General features: G+C 57.5%; 1 protein-coding gene across 6 annotated transcripts in view; it reads right to left on the bottom strand.

The window, feature by feature from the left end:
• Prdm16 (PR/SET domain 16) overlaps window positions 1–21,385 on the bottom strand; it is a 201,831-nt gene that overhangs the window by 22,863 nt on the left and 157,583 nt on the right. For all 6 annotated transcript variants that reach the window (XM_048783764.1, XM_048783763.1, XM_015501488.2 and 3 more), the window contains exons 3-8: window positions 21,232–21,366; window positions 13,044–13,146; window positions 7,588–7,798; window positions 5,977–6,124; window positions 5,326–5,479; window positions 1,435–2,836 (exon numbers count right to left, since the gene is read on the bottom strand). In XM_048783764.1, coding sequence (XP_048639721.1) covers window positions 1,435–2,836; window positions 5,326–5,479; window positions 5,977–6,124; window positions 7,588–7,798; window positions 13,044–13,146; window positions 21,232–21,366 — 2,153 coding nt within the window. The remainder of the gene's footprint in view (window positions 1–1,434; window positions 2,837–5,325; window positions 5,480–5,976; window positions 6,125–7,587; window positions 7,799–13,043; window positions 13,147–21,231; window positions 21,367–21,385) is intronic.

The following is a 21,385-nucleotide window of genomic DNA, read 5'->3' on the forward strand; positions in this document are numbered from 1 at the left end:
TGCACACCAAGGTGGCCTGTGAAGGTCCTGGGATCCTACTTAACTATTATTATTTTTCCAAGATTGAGGTCCTTTGTACATACTTGCCTATGTGGCCAATGTAACTGTCACGGCAGGTGCCACCCTGGACTCCCTGACAGCCAGGACACCCTAGAGAAAGTGAGGCACTGCGTAGAGGATGGGCCTCCCCAGTCTTACGAGCCCCTAATCAACTGGCAAGCGCTGCCCTGGCCTGGTGCTGGCCACCTGTGCCCTGGAAGCAGGGCTGCTGCCTCGACCCTCCCTGCTGAGCCTCTGGCCCGTCCCATGCAGCCTGTGGACGGGCCTCTTCCAAGCAACACAAGGGGCACATTCCACGATCCTGCCACGAGGGTGCTGGCACCCCGCACACAGTAGGAGCTGGCTGCAGACGCGGCTTGGTCTGGGTGGAAGCGGCCTCGGCCCCAGCCCTGAAAGCAGCTCTCTGGCCTCCGCCCTCTGACATCACTTGTTCTCATCTTTGTCTTCCTAGATCCCCAAGCACAGCAGGTGAGACCTCCTCACCCAAGTATAAGCCGTCCTCTGTCCCCCCCTGGGGCTGAACTGCGGGGCCAGCAGACACGGCCTTCAGAAGGGGCCGCCGTCCGCTCCCTGCAGCTTGAGCACACAGGCTTCCAAGGCCTGGGCTGGCCCTGGTGCTCAGCCTCTGCTGGGGGCACCCGCTGGGGGCAGCCCCTGGGGTCTCCCTTCATGGCGAGGATGGTGGTGCAAGCTGGCAGGGTAGGACCCCTGCCAGGGAACCTGGTCCCGCTTTCCCTGTGGACCCCTCCTAGGGAGGGGCAAAGCCTGCCCACTGGCTGGGGAATGGGACTCAGCCGGCCTCTTGCTGGGAGGACATCAGAGAGATGGGACACTGACGTCCTGCAGACCCTCTTGAACTTCCCTATCCTCTCCCTCGTCCCCTCTGGGGACCAACAGTTCCCTCTGTGGTTTCTCCCAGGCCACCAAAATGCCCCTTAGAGTGGCTTCAAGAGTGGGGTGGGACCACAGGGGCAGCCTTGGGGATGTGGAGCCTCAGGGAGGTGGACAGAGAGCTCAGAGCCAGTGTAGGCCCCTCTGACCTTTTCCGGAACAGAGATTTGGTCCAGGAAAGACAGCTGGACACAGGGAGGTGTGGACACTGATGATGGCAGTACTCAGGAGGGGCTCAAGGTGGGGCAGAGGACATCTGACTTGCGGTCAGTGCAAGGGAGCCACACGTGTCCAGGAGGCCCCACCCCGGCCCACTGACCCTTGGAGTGGCCAAGCCAGATGCCCCTCCAGAGGGGTACGGAGCCCCAGGAGCTGAGGCCCCTCCCTGAAGCCCACAGAGGCAGAGAACCTTGGGCGGACGTGGCCAGCTCCTGCGGCGTGGGCTCCGGGGCAAGAGGAGGTGAGGACGGGGCATGTTAATACCTGTAAATGGGGTCCATGAAGAAGGGAGAGGGCTTGGCGTAGTGCAGGGAGGGCTGCTGGGGCAGTTGCGCTGGGCACACCTTGGGCAGCCCCTCGCCGGCCCCTGGCTTCCGCTCCCCGTAGATGTGGTTCTTCCGGGGCTCCCGGCCCGCTCCGTTCTGGCTGGCGCGGGCCCGGCTGCCGATGCTCAAGTCCAGTGGCTGCTCCTCGCTGGACGCGGGTGCCGGGGGCACCTTGGGCGCGGGCAGGATGGGCTTCGCCTCTTTTGGTTTGGTGGTGAGGTCAAAGGGGCACTCGGCACTGGGGCCGCCCACCTTGAGTGTGTCCCGGGGCGACTTTGGCTCGGCCTTGACCAGCAGGTTGTGGGCGAGGGCGCGGTCCGTGAAGGGGTATAGGGAGTGGGGGAAGTCGGGCAGGAACTGGAAGGGGAACACCGAGTGGTAGGGCAGCGCGCCCAGCTTCTTCTCCTGCATGCCCATGAAGCCCGGGCCAAAGTACTTCTCCGCGATGGACGCGATGGCTTTGATGGAGTCGCCGGCGGCGCCCGAGGCGGTCAGCAGCTGCTCCTCGGGCGGTGGGAAGAAGGAGTGCTGTGAGTAGAAGACGGGCACCTCGGCCCCACTGTGGGTGGACCCCGGGGGCACCGAGCCGCCGCCAAACTTGGGCTTGCCCTTGTCCTTGCCCTTGTCTCGGTCGCTGTCCACGTCGCTGTCCAGGTCCGAGCCAGTCCCCGTCGTGGTGTCCAGGTCAGTCCCCGTGGTGGTGTTGATGTCCTCAAAGTCGCTGCCATCGGACATGTCGGGGCTCCTGGTCTTGAGCTTCTCCACGTACGTGTCCTCCAGGCGGCTCTCCAACTTCTCCTCGGGCCCTGTGGCCGCCATGGCGCCCTGGCCGCTGTTGCTGACCGCGGAGATGAGGGGCAGTGCTGGGTTCCCCAAGGGGCTGGGGAGCTTGGCGTCCTGTGTGTGGTTCAGGGGGCTCTTGAGCAACGGTGTGGGAGGTAGCAGAGGCGGCCGGGGGTACAAGGACGGAGGGAAGATGCCCGGGAAGCCCGGCGTGAGTGCAGGGAAGGCCGGGGGGCCCGTGGAGAAGGGCAGGCTCCCAGGGTGGGGCCTGGAGGGGAAGTACTCGTTGAAGCCCAGGCCAGTGTGGTTGAGGTTGGGGGAGGGCTTTGCCTTGTCCATCAGGGGGCTGGGGGTCAAGGGCAGGCCTGGGGCGAAGAGGCCGCCCGGCGTGTAATGGCTCTTGCCCTCGCAGAAGCGCCGGTGCTTGTTCAGGGAGGAGGTAGTGCTGAACATCTGCCCACAGTCCTTGCACTTGATCTGCGTGCGGCAGTCCGCGTGCATGCGCTTGTGCCGGCACAGGTTGGAGAACTGCGTGTAGGACTTGTGGCAGACCTCACCTGGAACATCAGCAGAGAGCAGACACAGGCCGTGTGAAATTAAGGGGACCCGCACCTCGAGGGGACCAGCTGTGCGGGCGAGTGGGCCTGTGTGTGTGTGTGTGTGTGCGCCTCTTCGTGTGTGTGCTACGAATCTACAACACGCCATGTCTCATGCGTGTACAGAGCCTGTGCTCCCCTGTCTGTGTGTACTATAGGGAAGATGTGCACGTACAAACGCGTGTGCCTGTCTGTGCACAGGCGTCCCACCCTGGGGCTGTCTCCGGGGGGAGGGAGAGCCAGCCCAGGCCTGGCCGAGGGCCCGCAGCAGGGCTAGGCCCCCTCAGCTGGCTGCTGCAGGTGCCTGGGCTCCACAGCCACCCACTTCCTCACGGCTCCAGACACGGCTGTCCCCACGGGTGAGAGCAAACCCTGACCGCTCAGCTCTCTCCCACCTCCTGAGGCTCAAGTGCCCCTGGCTCAGGGGTCCTGTGAGCTGGCTCAGCGCAGCACCTGCTCGTCTCCCTCTTGCCTTTCTAACAAGAAAGTGAGGAGCACACGCAAGCACGGGTGTCCACGGGACAGCCTGCTTCCTAATCACGGAAACAATGGCTCCTCTCCCTCGTCGGGCAGGGTGTGGACGCAGGCCCACTCACACGTCCCCCCACTCGCCCTCGTGGTCACCGGCTCACAAACCCTCACTGCACACGCCCGCCCTCTCCAGGACGGTGCTCTTCTGGAACGTGCTCGCCAGGAGCCGCCCACTTCCACGCGCCTTCTCGCCTCCCCCTTCCCCCCTCTCCCTCAGGCACCCACACGGCACACTCCAGCTCCCCAGTGGCACAGACATCACCTCGGTTTCTGAGCTGGCGGGGGCTGGGGGCTTCCAGGTGTCGGGTGGGCTCTGGGCGTGCACACAGGTTTCACCCAGTGGGTGACACGGCGTCCGTGTGTACTCAGTGCCCGTGCCCTCACTGTCCTCCAAGTGACCCACGTGGACTTCCCCACTTCCTTGCCGTTTCCCATCCAAACCTGAAGCCCTCTGAGGGGCTCCGAGCGTGCTGCCCGGCTCTGGCCTTCGCCCCGTCTGGGGGCCGTGCCCCACATCAACCTGGGTCCAGACTCAATCTTGAGAGCTGGATTGCTTTTGCCAGAAGCCAAGGCACAGAGGGGGCCTGGACACCGATGAGGACATGGGTCATCACCCTGGGGTAGGCCCACCCTGCGGGGAGCCTGTGCCATGCGGGGGAACCGTGGGCTCAGCCCGCCCAGCAGGGGCAGCCTGGAACTCACGCCCTTCACGGGACCCAGTGGGCTTCATAAAGCCGGTTTGCACGTCCCGAGGACCACGGTGCGCCCCCAGTGGGCTCTGCCGTGAGGCTGCACCAGTCCTGGAAGCCGTCACCTCACGCCAACACGCACACCCGCCCACAGGGCCTCGCTCTCCTCCTCCGTCACTAGGCCTGATCTGGGTGTCATGATAACGTGGGGGACAGTGCGCAGACAGGTGACACAGCTCAGCCAGAGGTCTGCGAGGGGTGACAGCCTGACGTGTGCGTGTGAGACGACCGTGCGAGGCAGGCGTGTGCGAGATGCGCGAGGCATACGTGCTTGTGTGTGTGAGGTGACTGTACAAGGCACGTGTGTGGGAGATGATCCTGCACCACGCATGTTGTGTGTCGGTGACTGCATGGGGCAGGCGTGTACTTGGACACACATGTGTGTGTGTGTGTGAGATGATCCTGCACTACGCACTTGTGTGTTGGTGACTGCAGGGGCAGGCATGTGCTTGGGAACGCACAAAGTGTTCGAGTGTGTGACTGCACGAGGCGTGAGGACTAGGCCTGCTGTGACAATGACGATGGCACACGGGGACATGGCCTCTCTGTGGCTGAACTCAAAGGCCCTGTGCAGGCCCACAGCCTGTAGGACTGGTCCCTGGTGACAGACATCTGCCCCCTGTCCCCCAGCCCTGAGCCTCTCAGCAGGCACCCAGGCCAGTGCTCCTCACCACTGTACTGGGCACCTCCCAACAAAGGTGCAGGGGCAGTGCCCACCCAGCACCAGCTCGGCCTCCCTGAGGCTCTAGCCCTGCACTGCTGTCTGTCACCTCGTCTCCTCCCACTAGCATGTGAACACGAGGACAACAGGACCGGGCACCTGGGAGCCAGGCCTGCCCAGTGGCTCTGGAGGACACTGCTCCATGGGCTGGCCCCACCCGGCTGCACTCTGTAGCTCAGCCAGTGCTGGGAGCAGAGGGGCGGGGAGGAACCGAGGTCCTTGCTGCCCCCCCCACCTACCTGCAGCCACTGGAGGAAGCACAAAGGGGGGCCATGCAGGAGGGGGGCGGGGAGCAGGGTGGAGCGAGCGGGCAGTTCTAGTGGCCCCTGAGGGCTGCCAGGACCCAGCCACTAGGCAGAAGCCTCGGGACTGGCTGGGAGGGATTTCTGCCCCGCAGCATGGGCCGACAGGCAGGCGCAGGCGGGCGCGGGCGGCAGGCGGGCACTCACATATGAAGGGCTTGACGGTGCTGTGGATGTGCTTGTGCTGCTTGAGGCCAGAGGACGTGGCGAAGGTCTTGCCGCAGTCGGGGCAGGCGTGGGCCCGGGCGCCCACGTGCTGCGAGCGGATGTGCCGCTGCAGGTTGCTGGGGTCCGTGAACACCTGGGAGAGACGCTCTGCTGGAGGGTCCAGCCAGAAAGGCAGGGCCCTGCCTCCCTCTGGCGCTGCCCTCCCTGCCCGAGCTGGCCGGGGCAGCTGCTGGGGGCCACCGGGGAGCCGCAGAGCCTTTGGGCTTGGGTTCAACAGTCACTCCTGGGGACATGGGGGCCATCAGGCCACACGTGATCCCCACAGAGAGTGTCTCCGCTGAAGTACATTGACCCTGAGGGCTGGCACCAGGGAGGCCACCCTCGCCAGCCTCTTCCTTTGGGTTGGCAGGGGCATAAGGGCCTCCCTGGAGAGGACGTGGGTTCTGGTTGGGCCCTGTTCCTCCTGAGTTGTGCGATAGGGTCTCTGACTTCCTGTCCTCCCCAGGAATGAGGAAGGACCACAGTGGCCCTGGGGCCTCTAACCTAAGCTACTCTTGCTACCCTGGGCATTTTCACAGGACGGCGGAGGGAGCTGGGATCGGGGCCAGGCTGGCGGGACTGGCACGGTACCTTCACGCAGTTTTCACATTCAAAGCGCTTGCCACTGTCATGGGACATCTGGTGGCGGATGAGGTTGGACTTCCAGTTGAAGGCCTTGGGACACTGGTCACACTTGTATTCCCGCTCCTCTGTGTGGACGATCATGTGCTGCTCCAAGCTGTGGACAGGGGTCAGAGTCACTGGTGCCCTCTGCCTTCCCCTCCCGCTGCATCCTCTGGGGGTTGCCCATGGGCAGACACAGCTCTCCCTTGTGTCAGGAGGAAGCCGGTACCTACCCAGAGCTCAGTCCTTCATCCAAGGCCACCCCCAGTCAGCCAGGGGCAGGGCGGGACCCCAGGTCCCACGTCCTGGCCACCCTTCTGGGAAATCCCAACTTTGGACTAAACTTGGGCCGAGGGAAAAAGGAGTCACGGAGGTTGGACGCTTCCATGACGTGGGGCTGGGCAGGAACCGGGCTGCCCCTTGCAGTGGCCTGCCACCCAGGAGGCAGCAGGAGTGGCAGAGGGTCTGCAAGGGTGACGCTCTTGGGCGGGGACAGCAGCTGCTTGCAGGGTCCTGCCCCTCCCAGCTGAGCCAACAGCCTCTGACCCCTCCTCTCGGGGGACCCCCGCCTCCCCTCCTGTCCCCGGGATATCCGTTAATCTTCATGAGCAAAGCAGTAATACATCACGGCCCGCTAATTACGGGGCCCAGCCATCCATTTAGATCAGGAACGCCTGCTCCTCCGGCACCCGGAGATTGTATCTTTTGCCTGTTGTTAATTGTGATTTATGTGTTTATGTAAAGAAAACAGGGACCCTCTTTAGCGCGCTCTGTGGCGGCCTCTGCCGGGATTCGCCCACACGCTCATTTCTTAGTCGTCTGGGTGGAGGGTCTGCATCCCAGGGGGCTGGGTCTGGACGGGCTCTAAATCCCATCACAGGCCGCTAGTGGCCCGATGGTTGCTCACTGTGCAGGGCGGGCCTGGCGGGAGCCCTCCCAGGTGGGAGAGGCCCGAGCCACAGCGGCTGGTTCCTGGAGCTCTGGGACTGGGTGTCCTGCTTCCCCACAGAGCCCGGTGCTATCTGTCCTTGGAATTTCATGTAGGTCTCCAAGGCCCCATCGTAGGGTCTTGACTCCTGCCCAGCCTCAGGGTGGAGGAGGGCCAGTGGACCTGGTGCTCTGATGTCCTTCTCGGGCAGGTGGCTGCCACCTGAGGGGAGCAGAGCCTGGGGTCTGGGGTAGAAGGGGTTCTTGATGATGCCTTCCTGGGCCTGAGGAGGGGTCCAGGGGAGGCTGCCCATGTAGTCCTTGGCAGTGGGCACTGTGGCCCCTGGCATCAACTGGGGCTAGAGCGCAGCATGCCCAGGGCCTGCCCACAGTCCTGACCCTTGCCAGGCGGTCTCCACAACTCAGGCCTGCAGCCGGCAGGGGCAGTGGCCTCCCTGTCAGGGATGAGCAGGTCTTTCTGGGGCTCAGACTTTCTGGTGGGAATGGGGCGACACCAAGGCTCCGGCACGGGCCGCTGGTGCGCCTGCTCTGTCCCCGCGTTGTACAGGGGCCTGGTGCCCGCCTGGCCCTGGTGCCCGCCTGGCCCTGGTGCCCGCCTGCCCCTGGTGACCGCCTGGCGGGGGGTGGCACCTGTACTTGGTGGGGAACATCCGCTCGCAGTCCTTGCACTCGTGGGAGGGGTCGCTGCCCCCGCCACCGAGGCCCTCGGGCTTGAGCCCCTCCCCCAGGCCCTGGTAGACGGCAGTCCCCGCAGAGCCGCAGGCGTATTTCTTGTGGCGCCGCAGGTCCACCTTGCACGGGAAGAGCTCGTCACACTCGTCACAGCGGAACGTGGGCTCCTCTGCAAGACAGGACAGGAGGTGGCAGCAGAGCCAGAGCCCCCCTGTCTGGCTCTCCTCTGCCCCCATCCTGGAGCCAGGGTCCCCGGGGCCTGGGAACCACAGGGACGGAAGACCCCGGCTCTGCCTCCTGGGAAACACTGAGCCGCACGAGGGCCCTGGCCGTGCCTCAGGCAGCCACTGTGGGCGAGAGGGGGCTCTGCCTGGGAGCCACAAGGAAGCCAGGCCAAGGCTTTGTTTATGAATCAGGGGAAGAGACGACAGAGCGCCAATGCGTATAATAAATTATTGTCATCAAGGTCAAACAAATTAAAAGGGGGGCAGCTATTATTAAGTTTATGAGCAGCATCCTGACCACGGTGCCAAGCCAAACAATCAGGCTGGAGCTGTCACCCCGCGGGGGTGAGTCTGGGCCCCCTCCTGCCTCCCCTGCCTGCACTGCTGGAGGACAGCTTCCACCCAGAGCCTGTGTCCCCACCCAGGAACCCTGCTTGCCACCTGGCTGGAGAGAGAACACCTGCTCTGACCTCTCACAGTAGCACAGCACATTCGTGTGCTTGTGGGCACGTATGGGTGTGCAGACACATGCTTGTGCATGGTATGTGCAGTTGCATGTGATGTATTTGCAGGAGTCTGACCAGCCCAGCACAACTGTACCATGTTTGTGCATCTTTGTGTGAACATGTGTGCATGTCTGTGTATTTGCACCCACACTCATGAACATGCATTTGTGTTTACATGCACATGTGTGTACGTGAACATGTGTTCATGGGTTTCTAGGCAACTGTGTATGCAAATATTTGTGTGCTGGCATATTTCCAAGCTTGCACATGTGTAGTATGCATGTACTGTGCAAATGTGCCTGCATTTGGGGTATGTACATGTTTGTATCCATCTTTGTGTGTCCACGTGTGCACACTTTGCATGTGTGCATGTGTTTTGGTGGGTCATGCATGCATGTTGTGTTGTCACTTGTGAGCACATAACTGTGTCATGTGTTACGTAGGCACATACTTATGTGCACATGTATGCTTTGAGTGTGCGCATCGCATGTGCACGTGTGCAGTGCATCCACATGTATTGTGAATGCATGAACACGTGTGCACATGTTCAGATGTGTGGATGTGTGTCAGGGGTTGCGTGTGCTCATGTGAACGTGTGGGTGTGCACGTGCCCAGCCTGGGCAGAGCCTCCGTGAACTGGGCTGACTGAGAAGGCTGGAGCTGCAGGGTACCGAGGCAGGAGAGATGGGGACAAAGGAGAGACAGCTATGACCAGGGGCCATCTCCAAGTCCTGGAGGAGGCGAGATGCTCTGCAGCCTGGGCATTGTGATAGCCATGGGCAGGGGCACCTCCTGATACTGGAGGCTTCCCTGAGCCCAAGGGTAGAGGCCTGGGCTGCACTGCCACCCCTAATGGTGGGAACCCAGTGCCACCTTGAGTCCCTAAGATGCTGCTGCTGAGCCCACAGGGCGACACCTACAGGACACCAGTGCTGCCCACCAGCTGTGACTCCTGGCCAAATCTTTGGAAAGGGGCTAATATCTGTGTGGCAAGGAAGGGCTGCCAGGCCAAAAGAGGGCCTTGGGCCTGCGTGGGTTTGGGGCCTCCTGGCAGATGCCACTTCTAGTTCAGATAACCCAGTTTCACCAGGAGTTAGGTGTCCTGGCCCTGCTGACTCATCTGAGACTGTGGCCAACAAGGAACTTGCTTGGGAGGACGAGACCACAGAGAAAGAAAGCCTCACCCCATGCAGACCCTCACCCACACAGCCCTGCTGGGCCACACTGGGCCACAGGACTGCTCTGCAGCCTCATGCTGGACACTGGGCACCCAAGTCTCTATCCCAGCATCTGTAGGGGAGGCCACCTGGGATCATTCCTCGACAGATGCAGAGCCAGAAAAACCCTCCTAGGCCCTGGACTCATCCTTGGGTGCCAGGGTGTGACCCCCAATGGGAACCTCAGAGTGAGGAGGGGGAGGAGGAGGGCAAAGGTGACTCACATTACAGAAATAGTCACCCTCCAGGTCTACACGATGGCTTTAATATAACCCAGTGTGCAGTATCTTTTCAAGAGGTGTTTGCTGTGAACATTATGTAAACAGTGATGTTCACACGGGAGGTTCCCTGGGCACCTGTGGGGCAGGCGCTGTCCTAAGAGCCTCATGGGATTCATGTATTCGAGCCTTGCACTAACCCGAGCGCCATGGGTGCTGTTTGTGTGTCCCACTTTGTCACAGAATAGATGAGGGATACCACCAGCATCAGAACTAAGTTACCATTTTTATGATGCTTCTCTAGTCCCCCAGCCAAAAAGAAGCACAACTGCAGAAGCTGAGGTTTAAAAACAAAGACAAGAAGAAGTGCCACCTCCACTCACCCATCCTGCTGACCAACTCATTTTTCCATTTTTGATTTGAAATTTGGATTTAAAATAAAAATCTGGGGGGCTAGGGGTGTAGCTCAGGGGCAGAGCACGTGAGCATGTGTACGGTTCTGGGTTCAATCCCCAGTCCTACAGAAGCAAACAAGACACCGTGCAACAGAATCAGCAGGGGACTTGACCGGTTTAAAATGAAAGTCCAGATTCTGATTCTGGTGGTGTCCGAGGGCACACTGGAGGCAGTGCAGTGGGCCATGGTGACACACGGTGTTCCATCGTCCTTGGCCCCATTCTTCTGCAAACTCCCGTGTCCGCCCTGGAAGACACAGCAGAGCCTCACCAGCCCATGTATGTGGTGTGGACGGGCCCTTCGGCTTCCCGCAGGCAGGGGAGGCGGGATCCGAGTGCACACGGGTTTCCCTTCAGCAGCAACAGAAACCCCATTTTAAAGAAGTGCTAAAAGTGTGTGCGACACCCTGACGCGTGTCCTGTGGCAACCCATGGTGTTGTGTGTCTGTCTCACATTGTACGAACACACAGTGTCCTCTGGACCTTCCCTGGAGAGGGGGCAGTGCGTTATTATGAGCCTCTCTAGATGGAAAAGCGCATTTGAATACAAAGGACTTTATTTTCTCCCAAGACCAAGAAAGTTCTCATGGGAAAGAATTCTTTTTGACAAGTGTCTAAAGAAAATGAAAGGTCGCTAGACCTGGGAATCTGAACGTGGTCAGCAAACCAAGCTCCCTTTCAACCTCTCACCTGATGTGGTCCCCAGCCAAGCCCTGCTCTCCCAAAAGCACAAAAGAGAATGATTGGAAACCGAGCTCTCTTCAACTAACTGCAGTGGAGGGTCTTGGGCTGAGGTAGACAGTCTAACTTCTACCCAAACCAAGCCACTCGGGCCAAGCCTGTGTCTTGCCCATCAAACCTGCACCTCCTTGTCTAGCTCAAGTTCCATCAGCAACTTTCACGGCAGAGCAGGAACATAACAGAAAAATAAATCAGTGCCTAATGGCTTCGAGAACGGAGGGGTTCACAATTACACGGCATCCACACGCTAATCTACGACTCCAGCCTCGAAAGAGCTCGAGAGCTGACTCCAAATTCCTGCAGTGATAAGGGGTCTCTGCATTTAGCCAGTCTGGCATAAAAGAGTTTTTATGATAATTATCTTAGTGAGGAACGTTTTTGCATTTTCTTTCTGCTGGATTCAGAGTTTAAGTGGGGGTGGGGAGTGGCTTTTGGGGCGGCAAAGAAGCGACCTTGACAGCAGAGGGTGGAAAAGTCAAATATTTGATGTTGGACTATTGTGTGTGGAAAGCAATTAGCCCACAGACGTTTGATAGATTATTAGGAAAATGTAGACTCAAGTTATTTAATATCGGGGGTTGGAGGCAGGTGGGGAACAGGAATCAAGGTTTTTAAAAAACCTTTGGAAGAAAGAGATTTCATTGTACAAATGAAATTCCGGAGTCGAGTGCTCTCCTTAAGTTAAGTAGATTTATCTCCCGGAGCTCTCATGCAACATCTAAGATTCACAGGTCTTTTCAACAATTATTTTAGGGAAAATGAGACCTCCCTCTTGCTACTCAAATCTTGCAGATTTATTTTTCTTTTCTCAACGGCCTAATTAAAACCAAACTTTAGAGGAGAGCACAGACAGCACCCGGCTGGCAAAACTGTCCTCTGTGGCGATTTCCTTTCTGCCGAGTCAGGGACAGAGACTGCTGCCCCATAGAGGGGGGGACTCCGATTGCTGGGCCAGGCATGGGTTGAGGGGTAAACTAAGGCAGTCTTGGGGGTCTGGTCCTAAAGCCTTCCTGCTAATTCCAGCTGCCTGGCCAGCCACACGGCTCCGTCACCGGGAAGTCAGGGGGCTCCTTGGAGGAACTCGGGGTTAATGGCATTAATCATTAAACCTTGGTATGTTTGCAGGGGAGGGAGAGGAAGCAGGGAGGAGGAGCCCAACCTCCCTCCTTTCTCTGGCGTGAGCAGGAATCGCTAGTTCTGGAAACAGCTAGACAGAGAGAAGGCCTTTCTGTCCACTGGTGTGGTCTCATCCAAAAAGAAGCTGCTGAACATCTGTTTAGCAAAGCCACTCAGGGCCACCGACCCGTGCTCACAGGCCGTGTGGGCCCCCCTCAAACCACTAGCCCAGGAGCCCCGGCTGCTCAGCACAAGGAAGGAATGCCAGCCTGGGCTCTGGAACCACGTCTGTGGGAGCTGGCTTCTCCTCGAGGGGTGCAGACAGACAGAAAGGGGCACTGGCTGGTCACATCCTAAGGGACAGGTACTCTGATGACAGAGAGGGAAGGAGAGCAGAGAGGTTGCCCAGGCCTGCAGGGAGGAGCAGAAGACCCACTCCACCCTCGAGTTGTCCTCCCACCCAGTAAAGGCTCCCAACTCTCCTGAACTTCAAACTGCGAGTGAACATCACTTCTAAAGACCCATATGTAGCCATCTCCCTCTTATCTGAGACGACAGGAAGCCCCAAAGTGAGCAGGGACAGCCTTCCAAGTCACAAAATAGGCTATGATTTTTTTTGGGGGTGGGAAAACTTATAATAGAAATAATATTAATAGAGCTTTACAAATCACTATAGTCAGAACTCGGCAGGCTACGATGGCCCACACTGTCCTAGCCCTTCTCACATTTGGGGTGAGACTCCGAGGTCCCAGGGAAGGAGGGAGGAAGCCCCCAGGCTGAGGGGTCCAGCAGCACTACATCAGCTGACCTGGGGTCTGCAAACACTGGACACTGCATTGCCAGAAGCCCAGCCCCCCAGCACGTGGTGTGACGTGAAGAGACACCTGGTACCTCCTGCGAGGGGTGGGGCCCAGGTGGCGGCCCAGTGGGGTCTTACCATCCAGGCTGGGTGGCACCGCGCCAAGGGAGTAGGCACTTTCCTTCACGTGTACCAACAGCTCCTCACCCGGCTCAATGTCCTTAATGACTTTATAATAAATCTAGAATGAAGAGACCAGAGAGAAGGGTAAGCATGGGCACTGCCGCTATCCGCAGAGCTCCGTGCACACTCAGCCCCACAGGCTGCAGAGGTCGCTGTGGGGAGGCTGGCCCACAGGCCACTTGACCTGGCTTCTAATTGCTGCTAAGAGGTTTCCCTCAGGAGTTGAGCAGCGTGTGCACAAAAGGAATGGAGTCCGTTTTAATTTGTTTCATCCTGTTTTGGGATATTGATAGAAGAGGGTGAAAAATTAAAGAGGTGAGGGTCAGTGTCAAGTCCCCAGTCAGGAGGTCTCCTGGAAACCCCCAGACTGGAGCGATTCTCACTGGGAGCAGGGTTTTGGATCCCTTCTGTGTCCTTTGTGGGTAGAAGCGAGAGGCCCCGTGCTGCAGAGACAAAACTGAGCACCAGCTGGCCACCAGGGGCTCAGAGTGCAGCGTGAATCTGGTTGTTTTTGAAGGTGGCCGAGAGCAGGCACAGGCTGTGGGTGAGGACACTGCCTGAAATTCCCACAGGAGTGATGCACCCCAGAGTCACGGAGGCTGCGTGTGGGAGGATGGAGGACCTGCCATAGCTTAATGCCCAGCACTTGGCAGTGGGCTGGAGATGGGGGTGCCCTGAGAACACAGTGGGGGTGCAGGACAGATTGTACAGCCTGAGCGAGCACTGGGGTCGAGGGGAACCACATCTGGAATGTCTTGCCCAGCAGCTCTGACCTGGGCGATGTCTCCTGAGAAAAGTGGTCTTCTCTTGGCAGTGGTGAAGGCAAAGGGTCAGAGGAAGAAACCTCTAGCAATTTAGAAAGGGAGGCAGGCCATCTTGTCACTGCAGGTCCCAGGGACTTTGGGGAGGACCCAATCTGAAGGCACAAGGACTCGGGACCCCCATGTGGGCCACTCCTCCCTGGGCGTAGTGACATCTTCGGGCTGGAAGGGCTAGAGGTGTGGGCACTTTTCTGTCGGGGCCATCGACTGCCTGCCTGTGGCACAGGGGTGTTTGGGGCTCTATTCTGATACCTGGAACAAAGAGCTTCCGGGAACCTGCCACCTGGCCCGAGGACTGCCCTGGGAGATCCTCAGCACCATCCTCATGGAGGAGGGGTCCAGGATAGAACTGAATGGGCAGAGGGTGGAACACTGACCAGGAAGACAGGGCTGGGTAGACTCAGGCTCTCCAGGGGTTGAGGGGAGGGGCTGTCCTTGCTGTGGGTGACACTTCTCCCTGCACTCTCCAGTTAGTATGGGTCAGGCTCCATAGCAGCTGGCCCTGGTTGGGGTCGGTGGCTAGAGGTGGTCAGCACTGCAGAGACAGAACTGAGCACCAGCTGGCCACTTGCCTCTCTAGGCTGCACATGCTGTCCCCCAAGTTGAGGGCTCTGTTACCCATCCAACTCCACAGGACACCAGTGAGATTTCAGGACACACAGAGAGGCTCCCCACAGCCCGGAACTCACTGGCTGCTATTCCCAGGACTCCCAGCGGCCACCCTACATGAGGTAGAAAACACACAGGTGCACACACATATATCTTATCAGTGTGTGAAGTTCTTCTACCAGCAGTCGGTAGTAGTTATTTTGTTTGGCAGTTATTTTCAGGTAGATTGATAAAATAATGAGTAGATTTTAAAGGGGACCAAATTAACTTCATTAATGAAACCAATTAAAATCCCAGTTTTGTATCATCTAAAAAAAAAAAAAAAAACCTCTCATTGGCTGAATTAAAAAAAAAAAATCAGATTTAAGCCACAGTGTTTCAAATTCGGACACAGAGTGCAGAAGGCCAGGAAGTGGCCACGCCAGGGGGCCAGCAGGGGACCCTTGGAGCCACAGGGGCAGGCATGGTCAGGAGTTGTTACCAAGTGGGGCGGCCACACTTCCCCCCACCCGGCCAGAGCTGCCGCAGGTGGATGTGCTGCGCCCCCAAGGACCCCCAGTGCGTAGGCGGGCGGGAGCAGAGGGTGCGCCCAGGCAGCTCCTACCCTCCCTGCCGCCCCCCCAAGCCAGCACGTTCCCACCTGGCCACCCGCACGGTGGGTGCATCCTCCCGCAGCTCTNGCGGTGCCACCCAGCCTGGATGGTAAGACCCCACTGGGCCGCCACCTGGGCCCCACCCCTCGCAGGAGGTACCAGGTGTCTCTTCACGTCACACCACGTGCTGGGGGGCTGGGCATCTCCCTTGCAGGGCGGGCGCTACAGACCGCCGGGTACCTTACCGCCCCGGGCTCCTTCCGTGCAGGGCCCGTCGTAAATTATATTGCAGCCCCTTAAAAATTCCTGCAGACGGTTTATTGTGTGGCGCCAAATTAGCATCGCGGCTGGGGCCGAGTTTTCACAGGAAGGAAGAAAGTTCGTTCAAGGAAAATGAAGCCCCAGAGTCTGGTATCCTTTAGCCCCCAACCGGCCTTTTAGGAGAGGGCCAGAGGGCGCTGGCACTGGGGAGGCACCAGACCACATCTTGCTCAGGTGACAGCGCTCAAGCGCCCGGGCTTTTTCTGGACATGTCCACTGCACTGTTTAGGTGGGTGTGGGTCCTGGGTCTGTGCAAGGTTGGGATCCTCTGTGACCCTGGGGTGGCCGGTGGCCTCCACCAACAGCCGAGGTTGCTAGTGCCGAGAGCTGTCTGTTCTAGACCAGCCTGGAGGGCAGCCCCGTTTCCTCCCCTCAGCTTCTCTCTGCAACCACAGGGCTTTTCTGAACTTGGGGAACAGCACAGAGCACAGGTCCTTGGAATCACAGCCATGCTTAGTGTCACCTGGCCGGTTCCTTGTCCCTTTGTCACTCTCCAGACCTGCAGGGGGCTCCTCAGAGTAAGCAGAGGTCTGGGACAAACAACCACCACCTTTTCTGCAAAAGCAGAGCAATCACTCAGGGAAGGAGGGTGCAGCACGGGTTCTGCCAAGAGACCAGCTTTGCGTGACCCGGAGTGCCAGTCAAGTCCCTGTCAAGTCCCCAGCAGTGTTCTGGAAGACACGTTTCACAGTGGCGCTAGGCTTTGAGGTGCTTTCTCCATAGAGTTCCTGATGTATATTTTTTAGTATCAGATCAGTTCACAAGCGGAGTCCCCACCTTTGGATTGAAGAGTTAAGTGCCCCAGTGTTCATTCCCACGTAATCTAAGAATTTTAACATTTAAATAAATGAAAAACTCTATCCAGATTATGTGGGTGTTTGAATGACTAGATTCAAAGTCAGGTTCAAAGTCAGCGGATCAAAGACAGGTGGCCGTCTCCTCCCTGGAATCATTGATTTTTTCCAATCTATTAATTAAAGTCCTGGACAACTGTATTTTTCCTTTTCCTTGACTAGGTATAAGACACTTTAAGAGGATGGAAATGTCCTTCCCTGTTCTTAGAAAACGAAAACCCGGGCTGTGGCTATAGCTCAGTGGCAGAGCACTTGCCTACCATGTGTGAAGCACTGTGAAGTTCGATCCTCAGCACCACATATAAATAAACAAATAAAATAAAGGCATTCTGTTCATCTACAACTACAAAAAAAATCCAAAAGAAAAAGAAAACTCAATCTCTCAGCATCCCAAACTTGGGAATCCCCCTGACTTGCACCAGCAAAGGTTTTGTGAGGCACAGACAAGGCCTCTACCACCACAACCCACATTGGCAAGTGGAATTTGGATTCCTCTAAAATCATTGCTGAAAAGAAAATTCACCTAGCAACCCACAACCCTCCTGTCCTCCTAGAGACAGACTGGACCATCCCTGGGGGTTTTCCTGTGAGTCTAAGACCTCTGAAGAGACTTGGTGGGTCCCAGCACTGTCTCTTGGTGACTTTGGAAACCTCACTCTTTACTTTAACTGCTTGCTGGCCCCTAGCTGAGCTGTTACCTTCTGGGTCAGGGCTGTCAAGGCCAGCTGAGGGTTGAGCGTTTGGTTTTGAAAAACCAACTTTAAAAGATGCTCCAAGATCCAGCAGGAGCAGCATTTGCAGCTGTCTGCGGCTGGAGCAGAGGTCTTCATTTCTCCTTCCCCAGATGCATGCTGTGACCTCAGGGGCCTTCCTCTGGTCTGTGTTGTTGCCTGCTTTCTCAGAGCTGGGCAGGAGCAAAGAGGACAGCAGTTCTGGGCTCAGCATCCTGGGCAGGCTCCAGAGACATGCAGACGATTCCTTCCTCTGGCCAAGAGGATAAAGCTCATCTGTGTCCCTGGGATTCGCCACGTTCCTCTCTTCCCATGCAATGCGGATGCAATTTTATGTGTGCCTAAATTATTAGTATTTTGTTGCTGTAGATTCTGCCATCTTCCCAGCAGCTCAAACAGAAAAAAAATCTACGTACTTATTCCTTGGGTACAGTTTGTAAAAATATAAATTATTAGTCCATAGTTAAATTAGCAAGATTCTTAAGTGGCTTCTTCTAATAAAATGCTGCATTTGGTTAAGAAGGAGCGGGAAGTGAATTCTGGCAAATGGTCGTTGTGATGGCGTGGTTGAATTTAAACCTTGTTGCTCTCACGGTCAGTTTGTTCCAAAGAGAGCTTCATAACAGGTGGCAGATTTTCTGAATCAAAACAGTCTTGTGAGCTGGCTGAGAGTCCCCCAACTCCAACTCCACCCTCCCCATTTCTAAAGAGAAAACCGCATCCAATTGTTGGAGGCTAATTTTGGAACTGACCAGAATGAAAAATTTATGATTTTGAATTAAAAAAAACATGTGAGATAAAGTCAAAGAAGAAGTAGCCTCTCTATGCTTGTTGACACCACAAGTCTCCTTGCAGGTGAGAGAGCCAGGCCCGGGAGGGCTGAGGTGGGCGTGAGGGAAGGGCCTGTCCCTTCTCAGGAGCTCTCCTGGGCAGGAACTCTTGCAGCCACAGAGTACCAGGAGAGGAATCCCATCACCTGGATGGAAACGTGGAGCAGGGCCTCTGAGGGCTTCTTGCAGTCCCTGAGGCCGGGCTTCCAAGTTTACACGTCCTGACCACCACCAGCAGGAGATTCAGGTGGAGAACAAAGCCTGGTCCTCGGTTCAGAAGGCTCCCCTGCATCTGGAGGCCACATCTCCTCTGGGGACTTAGCTTCCAAACTTTCTGTTAAGATGTGACAGCCTCTTGTTGCTTGGCTCCTTTATCTTCTGAAAATTGGGGCTGAGATCATGTGTCTTGAACTTTGAAACTAGGCTCAGGCCTTGCTAACCTCCGTGTCATGGGTTCCCTCCACCAGTGTCTGTGCTGTAGTGGAGGTGGGGTGTGTGTTGTCCGTGCACACGTGGATGTGTATGTGTGCTCATGTGTGTGTGTGTGCATGTGTGTAGTGGGGTGTGTGTTGTCCGTGCACATGTGGATGTGTATGTGTGCTCACGTGTGTGTGTGTGCATGCATGTGTGTGTGTAGGTGTGGGAGTCAGTGTGTGGTGTCTGTAATTGTCCAGAAATCCTGGTAGAAGGCCTTGGGACCATGGAGATCTGAGAAACTCCGCTAATATTGTGTGACGTTTCCTTCTTAAAGAGAAACCTGTCTTCAAAACCTTTTTTATTGTTAATATTTGAGGAGGGTTTTTATTTTAGCTCCACAGAGGGTCAAAGCAGGCTACTTTGAAGGAATGTGTGTCTCCGAGGGACCAGGAAACCAAGGTGCTTTCTGCCAAGGCCGCGTTGTCCTGGGAGAGAGCTGCTCTGCTTTTGACCACTACTGAACACGCAGTTTGAGATCTATTATTCCCTTCCAAGGTGTTTTCAAAAGTCATTTCATTCAACCAACCAATATGTATTGGGAGTCTGTGGGTTCCGGGGAGTGACTTTTCTTATTATTATAGTTTGGAAATTGCTATCCCCCAGCTGTTCGTCTGCCTTTGGTTGCTGGAATTCCAAGCTGAGGTGTCGGGATGGCTCTTGGACCCAATGTCCCCTGCAGCTCCCTGCAGGTCACCTGTACCTGCTTCCGTTGTGCTCTGGGGGCCACTGCCCTGTGGTCTGTCCAGTTCCGAGGCGCAGTCTGGGAGACACTGGAGGGGATCTCGGGTGCCCCATACGCCTGCAGTGTGAGGGGTCATTGCTCCTGTCTCCCTCGGCCTGGGCACACTGGAAATGCCCAGGAGGAGGAGCCACTTCTGTGGGCTATTAGGGGTGGTGTTTGTCAACCGCACACCCCGAGTGCCCCTAATGTGTGGCTGTGGATCCACCACAGCCCTGAAGCAGGGAGAGTCACTCCTGGGAGGCAGAGGGGCGTTGGAGGGGCTTCGCTGTCGAGAGGGGTAGGTGCCAGAGCCTGGTAAGCGCCCCACACCAGCACAGAGCTTCAGAGCCGGCAGTGTCCCGAGACGGAGGTGGGGCTAACAAAGGCCAACAGGAAAGGGCAGGTCTGTCATTCTGTCCTCGGGTCCTGACAGTGGAAGGACAGTGAGCTGCAGGGCCAGTTCCACACAGGCCCGTGTGGAGCTAGAATAAACGAGTCCCTGGATATTCCCCATAAAGACAGGGCTTTGAAGACGCCTCCCCTTTAGGGTTGGTTTCTACAGAGCTGGCCTCACAAGTTGCCCACCTTTCTGCTTCGGTTTATTTTGATGTTCTAGTAACATTCATTCTCTCGATATAAGAGCCTGCCTCCTTCACTACCTGGTCTGTCTCACAGATGCTGCCCTGGCCAGCCTGGGTGCACTGGCCGCTGCCCCTCAGCATCCTCCAGACAAGCCAGCACAGGGCGTCCCCGGACCTGCTCCAGGAGGGCTCAGCAGAGCTCTGGGTGCCTTGAACCTTCTCACTCACATTCCACTTTCATCTGGAGGCAGGAAAGGTCTCCCCTTTAAAGTTCTGTTTTAATGTCCACGGTTATTCTTTTGCTTTATTTCTGTATCATTATTATTTGCAGTTAGGAAAAGTTGTTTTCAAAGCTTTGGGTTCTAACCAAAGGCCACGGAAGTCCTAGTGGAGAGGTGGATCCACGCCCTTGTTTGGAACCAGCTGGTGTCCAGTGTCCGGTAAAATCACTGCTTGGTCCAGACCGAGCTTGAGTCAAAGGGAGATCAAGCCACGAGGAAGGACCTTCGGCAGCCCGGGGCTGCCCAGGTCTCCCGCGCTGTTTCTTAACACAGAATATTTCTCCAGAGTCAAGAGCCTTGAAGCGCCTTTAACAGCCTGCACGGTCTACACAAGAATGTGGCCTCTGTCTTTTAACAGAGGTCTCCATGAATGTCTTTTAAAGTCGTAGGACCTCATTTTGCAAATGAAATCTCCCTCAGAGCCCCAAGACAGGCAAAGCAGATGGCCCTGCAGGAAGGGGCTGGGAGTCCAGCACCTCAGAGGAGCCCAGTGGGAACACAGGACGGAGGCCACTGCTGGGCCTGGCTGGATGTGGAGGTCTCCAGCCCACCTGCAAGCTCCAGGTGAAGCCAGGGGAAGTGGCGACCAGCATGGATGGGTGGCCTCCTGGAGTCTCAAGAAGCCACACGTCTCCACTCCCAGCTGGCACGTGGCCTCGGTGACCGCCCTGGGTACGGTCCACAAGCCTGCAGGACCCTTGGCCCCGGGGCTGGGAACAGAAGGGAAGGGCTTCTCACCCCTGTGGGCCAGGGAGAGGACCTCACAGCTCAGGAGGCATCCGGCTTGCTCCTGGCGGGAAGGGACCGTGTCAAAACAAGGCCAAGCCCTCGGCAGGCTGGGGCTCTGGGAGGGGGCTGGGTCTCAGTCTGGCTTGGCCTGGGAGGTGCCCCAGCAGCTTCCTGCTGGCCAGCGCTGACCCTTCTGGAGAGCTTGGTGAAACCCGGGTTCAGACAGGGCTCCTGCGGTTGGCCTCTCTTCCCACCTCTCTCGTGTCTCGTGGGCAGCAGCATCCGCAGGGAGCGTGGCTCTTGTGGTTGGGACCCTGCCTGCCCTGCTGCCCTTGTCAAGGCCACCACCTTTCAGCTGTCAGTGCTGCTGGCCTCAGGCAAGATGGCTGACTGAAGGCTCCAGGGGAGCGTCCCAGGGCAGCTAAGCACCCCAGAGAGCCAGCATTGGCCAAGTGTCAGGCAGCTGCCCCATAGCAGGACAGAAGCCCCCGGCATGGGCTCAGCTGTCCCTCACCGAGGCACCTCCATCCACCCTGGAGCGTGTCCCCTAGGATAACTCCGAGGGGCAGAGCCCCTGCGCACAGCCTGGACCTACCTGCTCGTTGATCTGACACATGGAGAGGTTCTGGTCATCACAGGAGCATGCCACACGGACGTACTTGAGCCAGCTGCCAGCCCCCACCTGGCTGGCATCCACGCAGAACTTCTCGCTGCCCAGGTCTTCAGAGATCTGCCAGGGAAGAAGCAAA

The sequence above is a fragment of the Marmota marmota genome, unplaced genomic scaffold (genome assembly GCF_001458135.2).
Source record: "Marmota marmota marmota unplaced genomic scaffold, marMar, whole genome shotgun sequence".
In the NCBI taxonomy this organism is placed as follows: Eukaryota; Metazoa; Chordata; class Mammalia; order Rodentia; family Sciuridae; genus Marmota; species Marmota marmota.